The sequence below is a fragment of the Pinus tabuliformis genome, chromosome 1_2, assembly GCF_031772625.1.
Source record: "Pinus tabuliformis cultivar Carrire ecotype Pingquan chromosome 1_2, CPIR1, whole genome shotgun sequence".
Classification (NCBI taxonomy): Eukaryota; Viridiplantae; Streptophyta; class Pinopsida; order Pinales; family Pinaceae; genus Pinus; species Pinus tabuliformis.
The window spans coordinates 995,302,474-995,319,144 of NC_142298.1; the positions used below are offsets into that span (position 1 = coordinate 995,302,474).

Here is a 16,671-nt window from a genome sequence, read left to right on the forward strand (position 1 = left end):
GAGGGAGGATTGGATCAACCATTGGCGGAAGATAACGGTTAGTGGATCCCTTTATCTTCTCTCTCACATCTCATAAAGAAGTAATCTTGAATAGCTTTGCATTCAGTTGTTGCTGAGGTACTATCACCCTTAGAGTGGGATAGGGTCATTCCGTATTGGATACTTTTCCCAACAACAGCAAGTACATCCGATCATGTACTGCCTGTGCCATTGCCAAACCGACCATTAAGAAGCACGGTCTCTATACCCCGTTGCCTACCCCTAGTCGACCTTGGGAATCCATCTCCATGGATTACATGTCAGGCCTTCCTTCCACTAAGCATGGAAATGACTGTGTTTTTGTGGTCGTCGACAGGTTCTCAAAGATGGCCATTATGATGGCCTGCAAGAAGAATATCACAGCAGAAGCCACTGCTAAACTCTTCTTTGAACGAGTGTGGGTGCACTTTGGGATCCCACAGTCTATCATCTCAGATCGGGACAGTCGGTTTCTCAGCACATTTTGGTCCAGTCTCTGGTCAATGCTGGACACCAAACTCACGAAGTCCACAGCCTTCCATCCTCAAACTGATGGCCAGACATAGGTTGTCAACAGGATGATTGTGCACATTCTGCGCATTTATAACAAAAAGCATCCACGCACATGGGATGAGAGCCTCCCCTATGTTCAGCATAGCTACAACCGAGCTCTTCACAGCTCCACTGGCCATAGCCCTTTTCAGGTGGGTTTGGGATTCCAACCACTATGCCCCATTGATGTGGCCATGCCCCTTGCAGCTACTCACATGAATTCAGCTCATGTCCAGTCCGAAACAGATAAGGCCACCAGCTTCATTGAGCGCATACAACATATTCGCCAGTAGGTCCATGACATTCTTGAGAAATCAAATGCCAAGTACAAGCAGCGACATGATCAACACCGGGTGCCACACAAGTTTTAGGTGGGCGACAAAGTCTGGTTGCATTTGCAAAAGGAACGCCTTACTGGAGCCTATCGGAAATTGAGACCACTCCGATATGGTCCTTACACCATTACTAAGGCTATGGGAGACAATGCATTTGAGCTCAGCATTCCCCCATTCCTTGGCCTGCACCCAGTGTTCAATGTGGACCGCCTTCGGCCATACTTTCCACCATTGCTAGACACATCCGACATTGCAGAACAGCTCAAACCCACAGAATTAAATCCAGATTGCATGGAACAAGCTGCAACTGACCGGATCATGGACACACAGATCAAGAACACTCGTCAACAGAATATCCAACTGTATCGAGTTGTCAAAGCAGGCCAACTCCTTCAGCAGGGCAAGTGGCTCACCAGGGAACAAGTTCAGCAGAAGTTTCCTCATCTCATGGAGGAGCTCAATGCAATGGGGACCATTTCTTCCTAAGGGGGGAGGAATGATCCAAGTGGATATTGGTGGCCACCTGCCAAGTCCACCTGGACCCCCACCATTGTCTTTCTCAGCATTTTCAGTTTCCTTAATTGTAGCACAGTTTACTATTTTTAGCAGTTTTTCGGGTCCTGAACTTCCGGAGCCATTTTGAGGCCCTAAACGACGTTTTTTTGGGAATCTGGGGCAACATGGGTCCATGGACCCATGTTGCCTCCCAAAGTGGTAGTACTCGAATAGATCTTTCTAACGAGCTATTGTACGCGTCAAACGGAGATCATATGCCAAAGTTACGACCCCGGGAAGTTGATGTACCAATTTACCCCCAAACGAGGCCCACAGTTTGGCGTTTCATCTCCTAGGGTTAGGTTTTGGAATGTTAAGGGTTTTCCATTGTTTCTCAACAATAAATAGGCCTTCGAGCCTCATTGTAACACAGTTCAGAGGCATGTAGCCATCACATCTCTTCTTAGAGATAAGCTACCATCGCCCTAGCTAGTTTATTTCCATTTCTGGTTGTAAGCATATTTCAGTATTTTCCATTAATGAAATGAAGTATTCTTTCCGCTGCATCTTTGTGTATATGGTTATCTCTGTAATTTGTTGCGTTCCTGTTTAAATCCGGATCAGATGAAGCATAGGAAATGCCAGAAATGATATGAACTTTTCCAAACTCTATTCCTACTTCTTTAATTGCAACCTTGCAGAATCAAAAAGAAAAGATCACCTGACAATCTACACCAAAGATATTGTAATGTTGGAATGTGAAAGAAAGTACTTTTGCAGAAAAATAAATGAAAGTAATTGTCAAAACCTCTTGCAACAATATTTGAAAATGTAAATCTATGTTTATTTTCAGTATAGTTGTGTTCCAGATTGATAATTGGACCCTTGAAGATATCTTGCTCTTTATAGATCTTCCTCCCTATACGAAGATATTAGACCTGTACTTCTGCAATGTGCTTGCACTAGTACCAGAACAAAGTTTAAGTGCTGGGAGTATATTTTACACCTGTACTTAATTTTTATGTCTTTATGTAGGAACTGTAAGCCTTAAGGCCAAAGCGCTTTGTTCCTGTATCAGTGGACCGATTCCCGTACTGGGATAGAGGTTCCCGCACCAAGCTTTCCAATCCTTCTTTCGAGAAAATAAAGAATGTGTTAACTAAGAAAAATAACTTGCAAAGGTGAACAAAACTTTTAAGTAAATTCCTCAAACCGAAAGATGCTTCAACTAATCTTTTAATGTCTAAAACAAGAATTAATTCCAAATTCAAAGAACACTTTTAATTAAGGAACTTATGCATGTAATCTAAGAGATCATTTAAATGTGACAACAAGCTTCAATCTTGTAATAGCTATCCACACTATTGATCTGCATGCATAACCTTTTAAACCTAGAAAGATTTCCTTTAAGAATTATTACACATGAATCAAATCTTTCCTAAATAGTATAAAGTGCAAGCACAGACTAGTGTGTGTCACAACAACGTTTTGTTTCAAAAGTGTATTTAATTCAAAATATCAAAATAACTTTAGAATTGAAATCACGCTTTTCAGAATCACATTAAGACTTAATAGAAATCACACTCTTCAGGATTGCATTAAGACTTATCAAATAAAAACAAAAGACTATTACTATAATGAATCGAAAGAATCAATACGCGAAACTAGAAATGCACTAGTGTAGGAATGCATGCTTGCACGATATAGGCAGAAAACGAGATTAAACTTCAAAGAAGGAAATCATAATATTAAACTTCAATCAAAATCGCACACCACGAATCCGTCAAACTGCAATGAAATCAAATTTAAACCTTGCGGAAAGATAAAATAAACATCTGCTTACTTCACACTTTGCATGAAAAATAATTAACACACCTTAATCGAAAAAGAGAAGAACACAAGGGAGAATGAGCTAGGTTGGCTGGGTCCTAGCTAACCAGCTAGTTTCCTTGTTTAGGAAACGTAAAGACTCAACTCTTTAATCAATGCATCAACACAAAGTTACAGTGCAACATTGAAAAGACATGGCGTATATCCTTTCTATTAATGATCAGAAAATATACATCATGAATTCGAATCTAGCCCAGAATGAGGGCGATATAAGAGAAATTACAAAAGGACAAAATCAAATTATCCTTGCTATATCTATCGCTCGCTACCATTTTCTATCTGAGTCCTACGTTTTATAAATTCATTCAGGCCTGCGGCCGTAACCAAATTACAACAAGCATTCCAATCTGAGTCTTTTTGCTATAATAAAATAACAGCAACAACTCATGTTAAGCCTTTCGGCTATAACAAAACACTATTCTAGGTATTCAACTGGCGACCTAGTCTCCACCATATCCTTGATTTTCCTCCGTGCTCTGAGCCTAACTCGAGTTAATCGTTCTAGAACATGAAATCTGCATGGAGTGGTGAGCTGTCATGGTAGTTGAAGATTCGCCAGCGGTGCAGGAATCGTACATGCACTCGACCATGCTAACAAGATAATTAATTCATTATCCATCAGATACTTCTAGGAAGAGAATTATTAGTTGCAAAGATTTAAAAGCATAAAATCTACAAAAATGATTAATGAAGCACATTCGTAACCCTTAGACATGAAACATAAAGCTAGTGTAGGAAGGGATACAATTCTTGGACTAACGCAGGAATAAGGGAGTTTGCAAGGTTAAATTAGAGGTATAAGGTTATGTTTTTGAAGGGAGAAAGGGTCTAAAAATGGAGCAATTTAGCCTACCAACATCCTCCCCTCCTTAAGCTGTTGTGGATCCTCACACAACCCTTACCTACTGCACAAAAACCAAAACAGAAGGGCCTCCCTTTAATTCTAAACTTGTATACTGATCCTTTCTTTCATTATCTTTTCCTTCCTGCTTCGAACCTTTTTAAGTTTCTTGGTCACCTTCTTATGACACTGATAACACTTCGAAGCCCGATACTTCCATATCTTAACTTGTTGCTTATGTTCCTTCACCTCCCTTGCGAACTCTGCGTTTGCTCGTTTCTTCTCTGTATGATGTTCCTTCATGACCTGGTTTAACACCTCCAAGCCATAAACATGTTGCTTGAGTTCTTCTATATGATTGTTCAAGCAAAGGGTGGAGTTCTCCATTCTGAATTCCTCTGCCACCGACTTTTCAGCAGTCGACTCCAGACATGTGCTATCATTATCAAGGTCAAAATTATCCTAGCCACCTTTCAATTCCTGCATTGTAATATCATCAAGGGTTTAAGGGGTTTTAGTACTTTGCTCCTCAGATTTGTTAAGGGCTTCAGTGCCTTGCTCATCTATCTCACTAGGGGTTTCAGTACCCTGTTCTTCAAAACCATTGAGGGTTTCAACACCCTGCTCATTCATCACACCAAGGGTTTCAGTACCCTACTCATTCATCATGTCAAGGGTTTCAGTACCTTGCTCTTCAAAATCGTTGGGGGTTTCAGCACCCTATGCCTTGTCATCCAGCTGACCCTCTGTTGGGTCCTTACTTGTACTCAACATCACCTTTCTTCATTCTACCAAGGAGGACCGATAAGGGTGTGTCGTCTTCCTTCTCCACATAGTCACCATCAAGCATTGTGTGAGCTGCTACCTCAGCAAGAACCGAAAGATTATCTTTACATGGAGAAGCAGGCAACGAGTCATCCAATAGTATCGGAGAGGTCGAATGAACACGGCCCGCCCTTGAGGAGGTAGTTCTTCACCTGACTGATCTCCTGGTCTCAGTAGGACGCAGGGTCATTGTTTCTGATTTCTCATTTTTTCCTGCACTCCTCTTCTGAGCCGACTTCAGTTTTTCTGCACTCTTCTTCTGGGTTGACTTCTCTGCACTTTTCTTTTGAGTTGACTTCTCTATGCTCCACCCCCGAAACTCCTCCAAGAATTCCTCCCAAGTCATACTTCTAGCTTCCAGTTCCTTCTTGACTAAGATTATGATCAGCCCATGGTGATATAATCTACATTCGACCTGATTGGATCTTCCTTTCTAAATTCCCTTGGCCATCTTTTCTAAATTTCTGCAAATAATATGGGAAATTGATGAGCTTACCGGACTCAAAGTGTAAGAGTAGGCATATGTGGTGGAGGAAAGTTAGTGAATAACGACCTTCTCAAGTAAGGAACTTATGCAACACATACAGGAGATCCTTCCACTTCCCTATCATGGTGTTCCACTGGAGGTCGTTCTTTCAGTCTACCTTCTACTTTGGGTTGACCACGAACTGATGCCAAAATTTCTTTTCTAACTTTTCCTTCTTGAACCATTTCTCCCCTATTGTTGGTAACCTTGTAGCCTGAGATATTGATTCTTCTATTACTGTGAATTCTAATGAACCAACCTTGGCTCGGCTCCCATCGAAGGTCCGGGCAAATGCTATTGCCATAGCTGAGTCAAACCCATCGAACTTCTGTAGGAACAGGAAGAACCCAGATTCGTGCAACATTGAAAGACTATTGCTGTACCCAGTTGTCTGTTCCATCTCTATGGATCATAGCTCGATCCTTATAGGCGCCATGTATGTTCAAATTCACCCACTCTCTGTTTAAAAAAGATATTACAACAAAAAGAACTCAAATGGTGATCGAGCTACACACCCGCCATTAAATCAACCATTTCCCAAAGGGTCGTGCTTCATCATTAAAATTACACAGACGTGAATGTGAATTGGTGTCGGTACAGGCAAGTTATAATGATTGGAAGAGGTGGCAATTTAGACAATAATTTCACATAATAGTTATGCAAGGCCAGACATGGGGTGAGGCTATTATTATCAGGTGATGAGTTTTTCAAGGCAAGGTAAGTATCAAATTCCGGGAGAATCGTATAGCTCCGCATTTACCCCATGGTTTCACATAAAGCGTATTTTAGTACTCATTAAAAAGATAAGATTTTATAGCCTAAAATATCCTTGCACTTAAATGATTTCTCCCTAATCTAGTAAATGATGAAACAAAACATTAATCATAATATAATCTGGATATCATGATCTGCAGGTGGCGCAGTTGTTCTGCCTGTACAAAGGTTCATGAAACAAGAGATAAGCTTCACTACACATTTTTTCTACACTAGGTGTTCCTGCACCGGAACATGTGTTTTGAATTGGGCACGCTCAGCAATGAGGATTCCTGCACTGAATCATTCTTGTACTTGAATGTGTCTGCACCAACCATGCCTGCAATGAGCATGCTAAAGTTGTTTCTTTGGCCACTGAAAAGGTTGTTGTTGATTTTTTGTTTAATGAAATTTTTACTATATTTGGTTTTCCTAGAGAAATCAGTACAAACCAAGATATGTTTTTTATTTAAATATGTGGGATTTATGGGTCCTACAAAATCAATAGCCCATTTTCAAAGGGCTCAATCATGACTTGAGGACATAAAGGAATTTCATTGGCTTGAACAGGCTGGCCATTCATTGACAACTATCACAACACCTAACATATTGTTTGGCATCCTTAAACAAAGAAGGCCAAAAATAATCAGTGCGTAAAATTTTATATACAATTCGTTTTTCAGCAAAGTGGCCACTGCAAGGTTCATAATGGGAAAATTTTAAAATATCGAACATTTCTCCCTCTCTTACACATCCACGAATAACAAAATCTAGTCCAGTGTAAAAGATGTCTCCCTGTATCCAAGAATATCAAGCACTTTTTTGAATGATATTTGGCTTTTCATGAGTGGATAAGTGAGGTGGTGTCTTTCTGGTGACTAAATAGTTGGCTATGTCAGCAAACCATGGAGATTTTGCTGACATAGCAAAAATATGTTAATCAGGGAAATCATCATCAAAACGAATTGCTTTGTTGGGATTGCTTAATCTTGAAAGATAATTAGCTACAACCTTAGACTTTCCTGGCCTATTAACAATTGTAAGATTGAATTCCTGTAATAAAGGTAACCACTTAGTCACTCTACCGCTAGTTAAAGGTTTATTCATTAAATATCTTATAGCAGAATGATCAGTGTGCACATAAACTCCATATCCTGTAATATAATGTCTATTTTTTTTTTTTTTGACAAGGTCGGATACTAATATATTATAAAACAACGGGGGGACAAGGTTCCAGTACATGTGAAGAGGGAAGATCGGTGAGGGAGGTGAAAAAGGGGAACGCAGTCCCGTCCTCCCAATCACTGTTCTTGCTTTTTAGAATTTGAGATACACATCGACTATATTGCCAGATGAACTGTCCTAACAGTAAACAAAATTTACATAGCATAGGAAATTATATAAGAGGTCACAAAAACTGATTGACAGAATCCTCGGGGGGCTTGTCTTTTTTGTTTCTGAGCTTGGTCGAGGCTTTGCCTTGCTCGCTTCGATTCAGAGTCTTTATTGAGCTCACCACTTCTTCCAAATGTTGGCATTTTTCTTTTAGCCCTTCGATCTCTGCTTTCTGTTTCTCGAATTTTTTTCTTCTTGGATTTATTTTCAGTTTCCATTTCAGCCCTGAGCTCATTGAGAGTTTTGATGAAGCGCTCATGAAGCAGTTTTCCCTGCAAAGCGCGCAACTATTGTTGTTCTCAATTTGTTCCAAAGGGTTACGAGACATATTGAAAACAATGAAGGAGCTCTTCTTTTCTTTATTGCAGTTATGGGTTTGAGGTCTTCTGATTGTGAATGGGTGGAAGGCGACAGTTCTCAAATTCTTGGCCGAATTTTTCCCTTGCTTTGAAATTTTGAAGCTGCCCGAGGAGTGCCTGGAATGCAGACCTTCACTAAAGGGAAACTGGAGCTGATGCCTGTGGGTGATGGTGCTTAAGTGAGATGGAATGAGACTGCGAGAAAGAGGCAGCAAGATAGATAGATCACATATACTCCTAGAGCCCACAGGACCGATGATAGATGGGGAAGAGGAGTAACTAGGAGATTGAATGAAGTTCTGGGGGCGTGGAGAGGAATTGAGCCGAGGAAAATGAAAGGGCACCACTGAAGAAGCTTGAGATACCCTGTGCACAATACTAAACGAGACCACAGGAACAAACAGGATGTTAGCTGAAAATTTGCGAAGCCAAATAACCAAAACAATGTTACCTCTGCCAACGCACAGAGGGGAAAAGAGGGAGCTTATGAAACTCCTTGGAAACCTCCTGTAATAGGCACTGCACCCTGAAGAACTTCTGTTCACACTGCTGAGATATTTCTTCTTATGAGGAGAATTGATCCCGGGCTGCTTCTTATAATATTTGATATGAAGTTCCTCGTGAACCCTCTTGGCAGCGAAGTCATTGCAATTCGTGACAAATCGGGGTCCCCTGCGCTTGAAGAGACTTTTGCCAACTTTTGTCATGCCTTGAGGACAAGATTTCTTTGTCATAAGGATACTTTGCTTACTATTCTGAACCTGGGAGATTTTCCGCGCTGCTCTAGGCGGATTTTCTTTGTTTTTTATGTCAGACTTATGATGGATAATCGTGCTCTGAGTCTGCATTGTACTGATTTCCTCTTTTTTCAAATGTATGATGAATTTTCCCAAGCCTTGTTTTATGGGCCAGATCACCATTGGAGACAGATTATGGTATTGATTTTTGATAGACCTCATTATTTTCTCTTGCTGTCCCAACCCCTCTGTCCACCGCCTTGTTGGCTAAAGCATCCGCTGCTTGGTTATGAACTCTTAACACATGTTTGTAGATGATTTTCCCGAGCATATTGACATTATCTGTAATTCTTTGCTTTATCTTATTCAAGGCTTGATTTTTAAATTCTTTTCCAGCATCCATTGCTGCTATTATAATGGCAGAGTCTCCAATAATAATAGGATCTTTTGCTTGGAGTTTTAAGAGGATGTTGGTTCCCATTAGCAAACCATAAGTCTCTGCTCTATTGTTTGATAGAGTCCCTAGCCCCCATTTAAACATTGAAATTGTTTCACCTTGCTAATCCAGAATTAGCCCACCCGCCCTTGCTCTTCCGGGGTTGTTCTTTGAGGCTCTATCAAAGAAGAGGATGTATTTTTTTTGATATTTTATCCACCCTTCTATTTCCCTTTCATTACCCCGAAGCTTCCAATTTGCTTGCTTGTTTCCAACATTCTTTGGTATATAATCCCTGGCAAGGCCATCCATGGGGACAGTTCAAGAAGAGGTGTTGTGTACTCTCTTCTTTTGATTGGCAAAGTACACACATTGAAGGCCCATGGATGCCCTTTTTCCTCAAGTTCTCAGCAGTAAGAATCCTCCCTTTTAGAAGGATCCAAGAAAAAAACTTGATTTTAGGAAGACAAGCATTCTTCCACACAGCGGGCCAGAGGCTCCAAATATAACTGTCCTTATTCTTTTTTTTTGTCGGAGCTGAGCCATATAGTAGGGCCTTCAATTCTTCCCACTGATCAGAGAGCCGATTTGGTATAGGAGGCTTTTTCCAAGCAATCCATCTATTTTGGTCCCACTCTGAGATGGAGGATAAGGAAGATATACCCTTCTCCTCCAACCAGTCATGGAGATCATTCAGATTGTGATGTCCTTTTAGCGGTGCTGCTCCCATAATTCGATCATTCTAAATGGAGGTGTTTTCTCCGTTTCCAGGATTTCTTGAGAACTGATCTTTGATGTGGTGAATGGTTTTTTTAATAAGCCTTCAGATTTGGGTACAAGGACGATCTGGGATCATCTCATTAATCAGCGAGGACCTCTTCCCGTTGAGATATTTCCTGACCAAGGCTTCTCCCCACCACTGATCCTGCCCAATTAGCATGCGCCAAAAAAGTTTAATTCTGAGAGCTTTGTTTGTTATGTTTGGGAGGTGGATGGAAATCCCTCCATATTCAAAGGGAAGAGTCACTTGATCCCACCGAACCAAACTGAACTTTTTGGAGTCTTGTCTCCCCTCCCCCGCCAAAGGAAGCCTCTGATTATAAGCTCCATTTTCTTATGAATGCTAGCTGGAGCCAAAGTTAAAGCGAACTGATAGATTGGCAAAGCTGAAAGGAGAGCTTTGATTAAGATGGTTCTACCAGCCAAGTTTAACCACATCATCCCCCAGCTTTGGATTTTCCCTCTTACTTTCTCGATTTGTTTATTCCAGGTCTCTGTCTTAATCCCTTCTTTGGCCAAAGGTAATCCCAAATATATAAAATGGCTCCATTTTTGCTGAACTGGAATTTCCAGTATTTGGGATATCCTTTGCATGATGTTATTTGGCACATTCCAAGTGTATATTCTACATTTTTTATTGTTCAAAAGACCTCCAGAGGCAGCTAGGAAGTCATCTAACACCTTTTTGAACTTTCTAAGAATTATACTAAATGCACCCCCAATTAAGAGGGTGTCATCAGCGAAGAGAGAGTGATTAATTTCTTTAACACCTCGAGCAATTCTAATGCCAATTATCTCCTTACTCATTCGCTGATTTTCCTGCTGTATGCTAAGCATTTCTGCCATTATGACGTAAAGAAATGGGGAGAGTGGGCATCCCTGCCTCAGTCCTCTAGTACTGCGAAAGTATCTACTGGGCCTTCCATTAATCAGTGTTGCAATCCATGGGTTGGAGATGCATGCTTCAATGATCCTAATAAACTTATTTGAAATGCCAAACTTTTGAAGAGCGACAACAAGAAAGCAATGGCAAACATGGTCAAAAGCATTAGCCATATCCAACTTTATAACCATACCTGTTTCATTATTTTGGATGCTGCTGTGGATGGCTTCTTGAATGAGGATTACATTGTCAGTTATTTGCCTTTTTGGGATGAAGCCCCCTTGGTTTTCCGAAATGATACAAGGAAGGATTTGTTTTAGTCGGTTTGCCAAAATCTTGGTGATGATTTTATATGAGGAGTTACATAGAGAAATTGGCCTGAATATGTCAAAGGAGACATGATTTGGTTCTTTGGGAATGAGGGCCAAGTGAGAAGTTTTTGTGTTTTCCCCCACTTTGTGTTTTTTGAAGACATTCTTAATCATATGTACTAGATCTTTTTTAATTGTCCCCCAATGGCACTTGTAAAAGGCGATGGTGAATCCATCGGGGCTTGGAGCGTTTTCCGGGTGCATGCTCCAAACAGCTTCCCTAATTTCCTCCGCTGTTACCTCCTTCTCGAGCTCACTGTTTTGCTGTTCACTAACTTTGCTGCTAATTTGCTAAAGAAAATCATCGCTATCCGCTTGCTGCTCTCCAGCTGTGAGGAGATTTTTAAAGTGATTAAATGCTGCTTCTTTTATTTCCCCTCTCCCATTAATTTCCTTCCCTTCCACTTGGATTTTGTTGATTTGGTTGCCTGCTCGTCGAATCTTGAGGTTATTGTGGAAAAAGGTAGTATTCTTGTCCCTTGCTTGGATCCAAAGGCATCTGGAGTTTTGTCTAAGTTCCTTCTCTTTGTTTCTATTTTGATGGTAAAGGGCCACAAACATTTTTGTTTCTTGGGCTTTGTCTTGTTCAGTAACTTGCTGGCTTTCTTTTTCTTTGTTTCACTTTTCTAGCTTGTCTTGCAACTCTGATTTTCATTTCTTATCCCTGAGAGCTTCTTCTCTAGCCCACGTTTTTATTTTTTCTCTCACATTTTTGAGCTTGGTCTCCCATATGTACTGTGGGGAGCCCAACACTTCTGCGTCCCAACTTTCTTTTATTAAATTCCTGAAGCTTTCCTTGCTGTCCCAACTTTTTCTATACTTGAATGGGTTCGGACCTTGATTTTCCCACTTGTCCTGGGTGAGCACAACCAGCTTATGATCGGATGCTGAGGCATGCACGATTTTGCTCTTGATGGACATGAAACTCACTGCTATATCCTCCTGAATCAAAATTTTGTCAAGCCTTTCATTTATGTTATGAACACCCGATCTTTTGTTGCTCCATGTGAATTTTCCATTGCCAGGATGGATATCAAGCAACTTATGTTCAACAATAATATCCTCCAAGACTTCTCTTGATGGGTCTCCTATGAATCTGCCTCCCAGCTTTTCCTCTATATTCCGAATCAGATTTAGATCCCCTCCCATGACTAGATTGTCTATCTGAACATCTTGTACCTCTTCTTTTAGAGACTCCCAACATAAGGCTTTGTCTCTATAGTGATTTGGTGAGTAGATATTTATGACCGTATATTTGACGTTTGTGTTCTTCTTTGTTAGATCTGTCCTGATCCAGCTGCTGTTGAGTTTTTGGCTGATAATTTTCCAGTTCCATTTATTCCACAACGTACCAATGCCTCCTGAGGCCCCGTTTGAGTCTGTTGCTATTCCTTCATAATTTTTTTGAGTTGCTATCAAGTTTTGAAACTCTCGGTTATTGATTTTGGTCTCTTGGATCATTAATATATCCGTCTGTTCTTGCTTTATTAAATCTCTTGTTGCGTTGAGTTTTAAGGTAGGACCCAACCCCCTACTGTTTCAAGAGACCAAGATCATTATTTACTTGTTTTATGGTGGTTCCCAGCCTTGTCCTTCAGTTATGTTTTCTCCCCACTCCCTTTCTGTTTGCCCAAGAAAGTGTCCATTGGTTGTTGAGTTCCAATAGCCATATCCTTTGCTGCGACCTCATCTCTAAGTTCCTTGTTGGATTTCCTCCCGGCGTTTTTGGGCTGTTGCAGAGTATTGGATGTTTCTTTGACTTTGTTTCTAGTGAGGATTCTATCAATGGAGGGAGGGGGAGGCAAGAAGCTGGGGGGTGGGGAGGAAGCATTGGCAATAGCAATGCGCTGGGGAGGGAAACGAGGAGATGGAGGATCTTCATCCAAGAGTTCAAAGGGATTAGTAGACGGTTTGACCGGAAGAGCAGGGTTGAGGAGGGGGTTTGAGGAAGTAGCAGTGTTTCCATGTGCTTGAGGAGGGTTTTGATAAGTTTGTTTATTACTAGTTTTCTTCCTTTTCACTTGCTCCTAGTTGTTTTCTTGGGTTTCAGCTGTCTCAACTGTCTCCACTTCCTTAAGTTTACTACACCTATTTGAAAAATGACCATACTCGTGACATACCTTGCATTTGAAAGGGATTTGTTCATAGTCCAGCTGCTAGATGTGCGTACACTGATCCACCTTGAGTTTGATTGCCTCCGGAAGTCCTTTTCCCAGATCTACTTTCACGCAGATCTTGGCACAAGCGTGCATGTTGTATTTTGGTTCGCATCTATCAATATACTTGCCCACCGCATTCCCTATAGCTTTGACTGATTCGTCCCCCCAGCAATGCAGAGGGAGATGCAGCAACTTGACTCAGACCGGCACTGCATTTGGAATGTCCATCTTAGGATCAAAGTCCGAAGACCACCTATTCAGATAAAGGTCTCGCGAATCCATGAAGTATGGACCATTCCTGAAAATAAGGTTCCTGTGTTTTTTAGATTCAAATAAAAATGTGTAGTATCTCCTTCCACATAATCTAATTGCGATTTTCCCTTATATGTTGGTGCTCCAGTTTCTCTCCACCCATTTTTGAACTGTTCTAGTGGAGGGCCACAAGCCTGTGAACTGCACAACCAATCCCCATTCGGCCAGAGAGATGGCTGCTTTTCGAGGAAGAGATGGAGGTAAGGATATCTCAGGAATGTCATCTAGTTTCTTGAAAAATTTAATTGCAACTGGCCTGGTTTTTGGAGTTCCATGATATGCTATTAAGGAGGCAAAAGCTGCTTCATGGTTGGGTTCTTCATTTTGAGGAGGATAACCGTCCCCCGAATGGAAAGGCATTGGCCAGAGGAAAGCTCAGCAGCAGAACGCTGCCAATCCCGGAGCAAGGAGTAGAGGTCAGCGCGAAAGGACTTGGCCAAAAGGAAGCTCGAGAGAGGGGAGGTAGCCCGACAACATCATGTTGCCAGGTAGGGAAGCTGCAGGAGGCAGCGTGAAAGGCAGAGGCGCAGGCTAGGTCAGAGGCGCGCAGCAGCAGCATGTCTAAATTTATTAATAGCAAAAATAACGACTAAAAATTCATTCTCAGTCACTGTATAGTTAAATTCGGCAGGCGACAAATTTTTATTGATGTAAATAACATAGGATTGTTTATTCTCTTCTTGTCCTAAGGCTGTGCAAATAGAAGTGTCTAAAGCATCAAAGCAAATATGAAATGGCAGGGACCAGTTTGGTCCTCTCAAAGCTGGTGCCGGTACTAATTTTTCCTTCAATGTTTCAAATGACTTTTGGCAAGCCGTGGACCAAGTGAATTCACTATCCTTAGCTAGTAATAAAAAAAGTGGGGTAGCAATCTTGGAAAAAATTTCAATGAATCTCTGGTAATAACTAGCATGACCTAGGAAACCTATCACTTCCCTTTTAGTTTTTGGTGTAGGCAGACGAATAATAACTTCAATTTTAGTGGGGTCTACCTGAATAGATTTGTTAGAAATCAAATGACCAATAACCACTCCTGCTTTGCACATTAATCTACATTTTTTATCACTCAAAAAAAGATGGTGATCTTGGCAACATAAAAGCACTTTTTCTAAATTTTTAAGAGCTTCATCAAATGAGTTACCAAACACAGAAAATTCATCCATATAAATCTCAACACATTCAAGATCAACAAAAATAGCCAGTAAAACCCTTTGAAAAGGTAGCGGGTGCATTACACAACCCGAAAGGAAGCACTTGGTAGGAAAATCTACCGTAAGGGCTTGTAAAGGTGGTTTTATCTTGATTTGAAGGTGAAATTTAGATTTGGTTATACCCACTGAAGCCATCTAAAAATGAAAAGTACTTTTTACTGGCAAGGGTATCTAGCACGTGATCAATGAAAGGAGGGGGAAAGTAATCCTTGAGAGTGGCTTTGTTTAATTCTCGATAGTCAATGCAAATACACCATCTCCTATCTTTCTTAGGGACTATTGGCTTGTTGGGCCCTGATCCAAGTTCATAAGTGATTAAGCCGAACAAATCCCGAAAATACCGGCCCTTTCGGCAATAGTCCGCGGTGCACGGACTAAGGTCTCACTCGAGGTAGTATGGGAGGGTGCTGGAACCAGGTTTCCGCACCCTTGGGATGTCTTAATGAAGATTCTGGAGGTTTGCACAACGAACCTGCGTGCTTACGCTGCTCCCTATAGTTGTCTACCCTTCGCAACTTGTGCTACTGCCTTCGCGCAGCTCTGCAAAGAGCGCGAAGAGATCCTGTCTTGATCCTTTATCCTTAGTGTACTTATTATGATGGTTTCTTAAATAAATTAAGTGGGTCCAATACTTTCATTCACCATTCACCATTTATATAGATGCGCACAATCATAAGCAATATAAGATGCATAAAAGTAAACAGTAACACAAAGATACAGAATGCAGAATCAACTTATCTTTATTAATGCTTTTCTCCAATTACAATCTCTACACCACCCTGCGCACTCAGCTGCAAGGGTCTGCGCACTCAACTGCAAGGGTCCGCGCACTCAACTGCGGACCCTACTAGACCTCTACGCATTCAACTGCAGAGCCTCTACCTACTCCTATGACTCAAGACTCAGATTTACAGACTCAGAGTTATTCCATCATCGACAAAGACTTACTTCGCTAGAAACTTACTTTACATCTTAGAGCCTCACTCTATTTATACACTCGGGGCCGACATTACAATATAATAATTTACATACTCAAGGGCAGACAAACCTTTGACTTGACTATTCACTTAGCGCTCCGCACACTTCGCGGAGTCTTTACAATACAATTTTACCCAAAACTCGGGCTTTGAGCCCCAAAACCATGCTGTGGGGGATCCGCTGCCCAACAGTCCCCCAACACAAACATCATGACTAGTCCTCGAGTCACTCTGTCGATGTGGTGATCTTTGTGCGAAGTCCATCCAACAGGTTCTTTGCTTCGCGTAAGTCCGCAGCACACTATTCTGTCATCTGCTGTAACTATTGTGTGTGTATCTCTGATGCTTCGTTTCAGGGGCATCCCTGTCTTAGCGCATATATTCCTTGCATTTGCGTCAGCTTTCCCTCGATCTTGGCAGTCACCGTGAACGCTTCATCGATCCAAGGCTGGATGCGTGCTTTAAGCACTGATTCTTTCTGACGCGCGGCGTCCACCTGTTCCTTTAGAGCCCTAACCTCTTTCATCTTGTCCAGTCGCTCAATAAGGGCGACCGTCTGCGCGGTCCCCCGGACATTGTCATACTCCTGCTGCAACTCCCGCGCTTCTGTCTCTAGACGCTGAATGGTTGGATCTTCCTGCAGTGAGGTGAGCGTGAAGAATGACTGGTATAATAAGCCTGTGCAATCCTATATTGCGCGCGCTATTTCTTCCAACCCTGATTGAATGGCATGGTCGCGCTGCTCTCTGACTTCAAGGAGTGTGGAGGGTTACGCCTTCAATCGTAGCTTAGCGATTTGCAGGTTCAACTCCAACT

The 16,671-nt window shown here is 41.5% G+C and overlaps 1 protein-coding gene across 1 annotated transcript; it reads right to left on the minus strand.

The window, feature by feature from the left end:
- Positions 1-11,847: 11,847 nt before the first annotated feature.
- LOC149209406 (uncharacterized) lies at positions 11,848-12,345 on the minus strand. Its single transcript, XM_089398615.1, has one exon. The coding sequence runs from the start codon at positions 12,343-12,345 to the stop codon at positions 11,848-11,850; it is 498 nt and encodes a 165-aa protein (XP_089254741.1).
- Between the last annotated feature and the right edge of the window lie 4,326 nt (positions 12,346-16,671).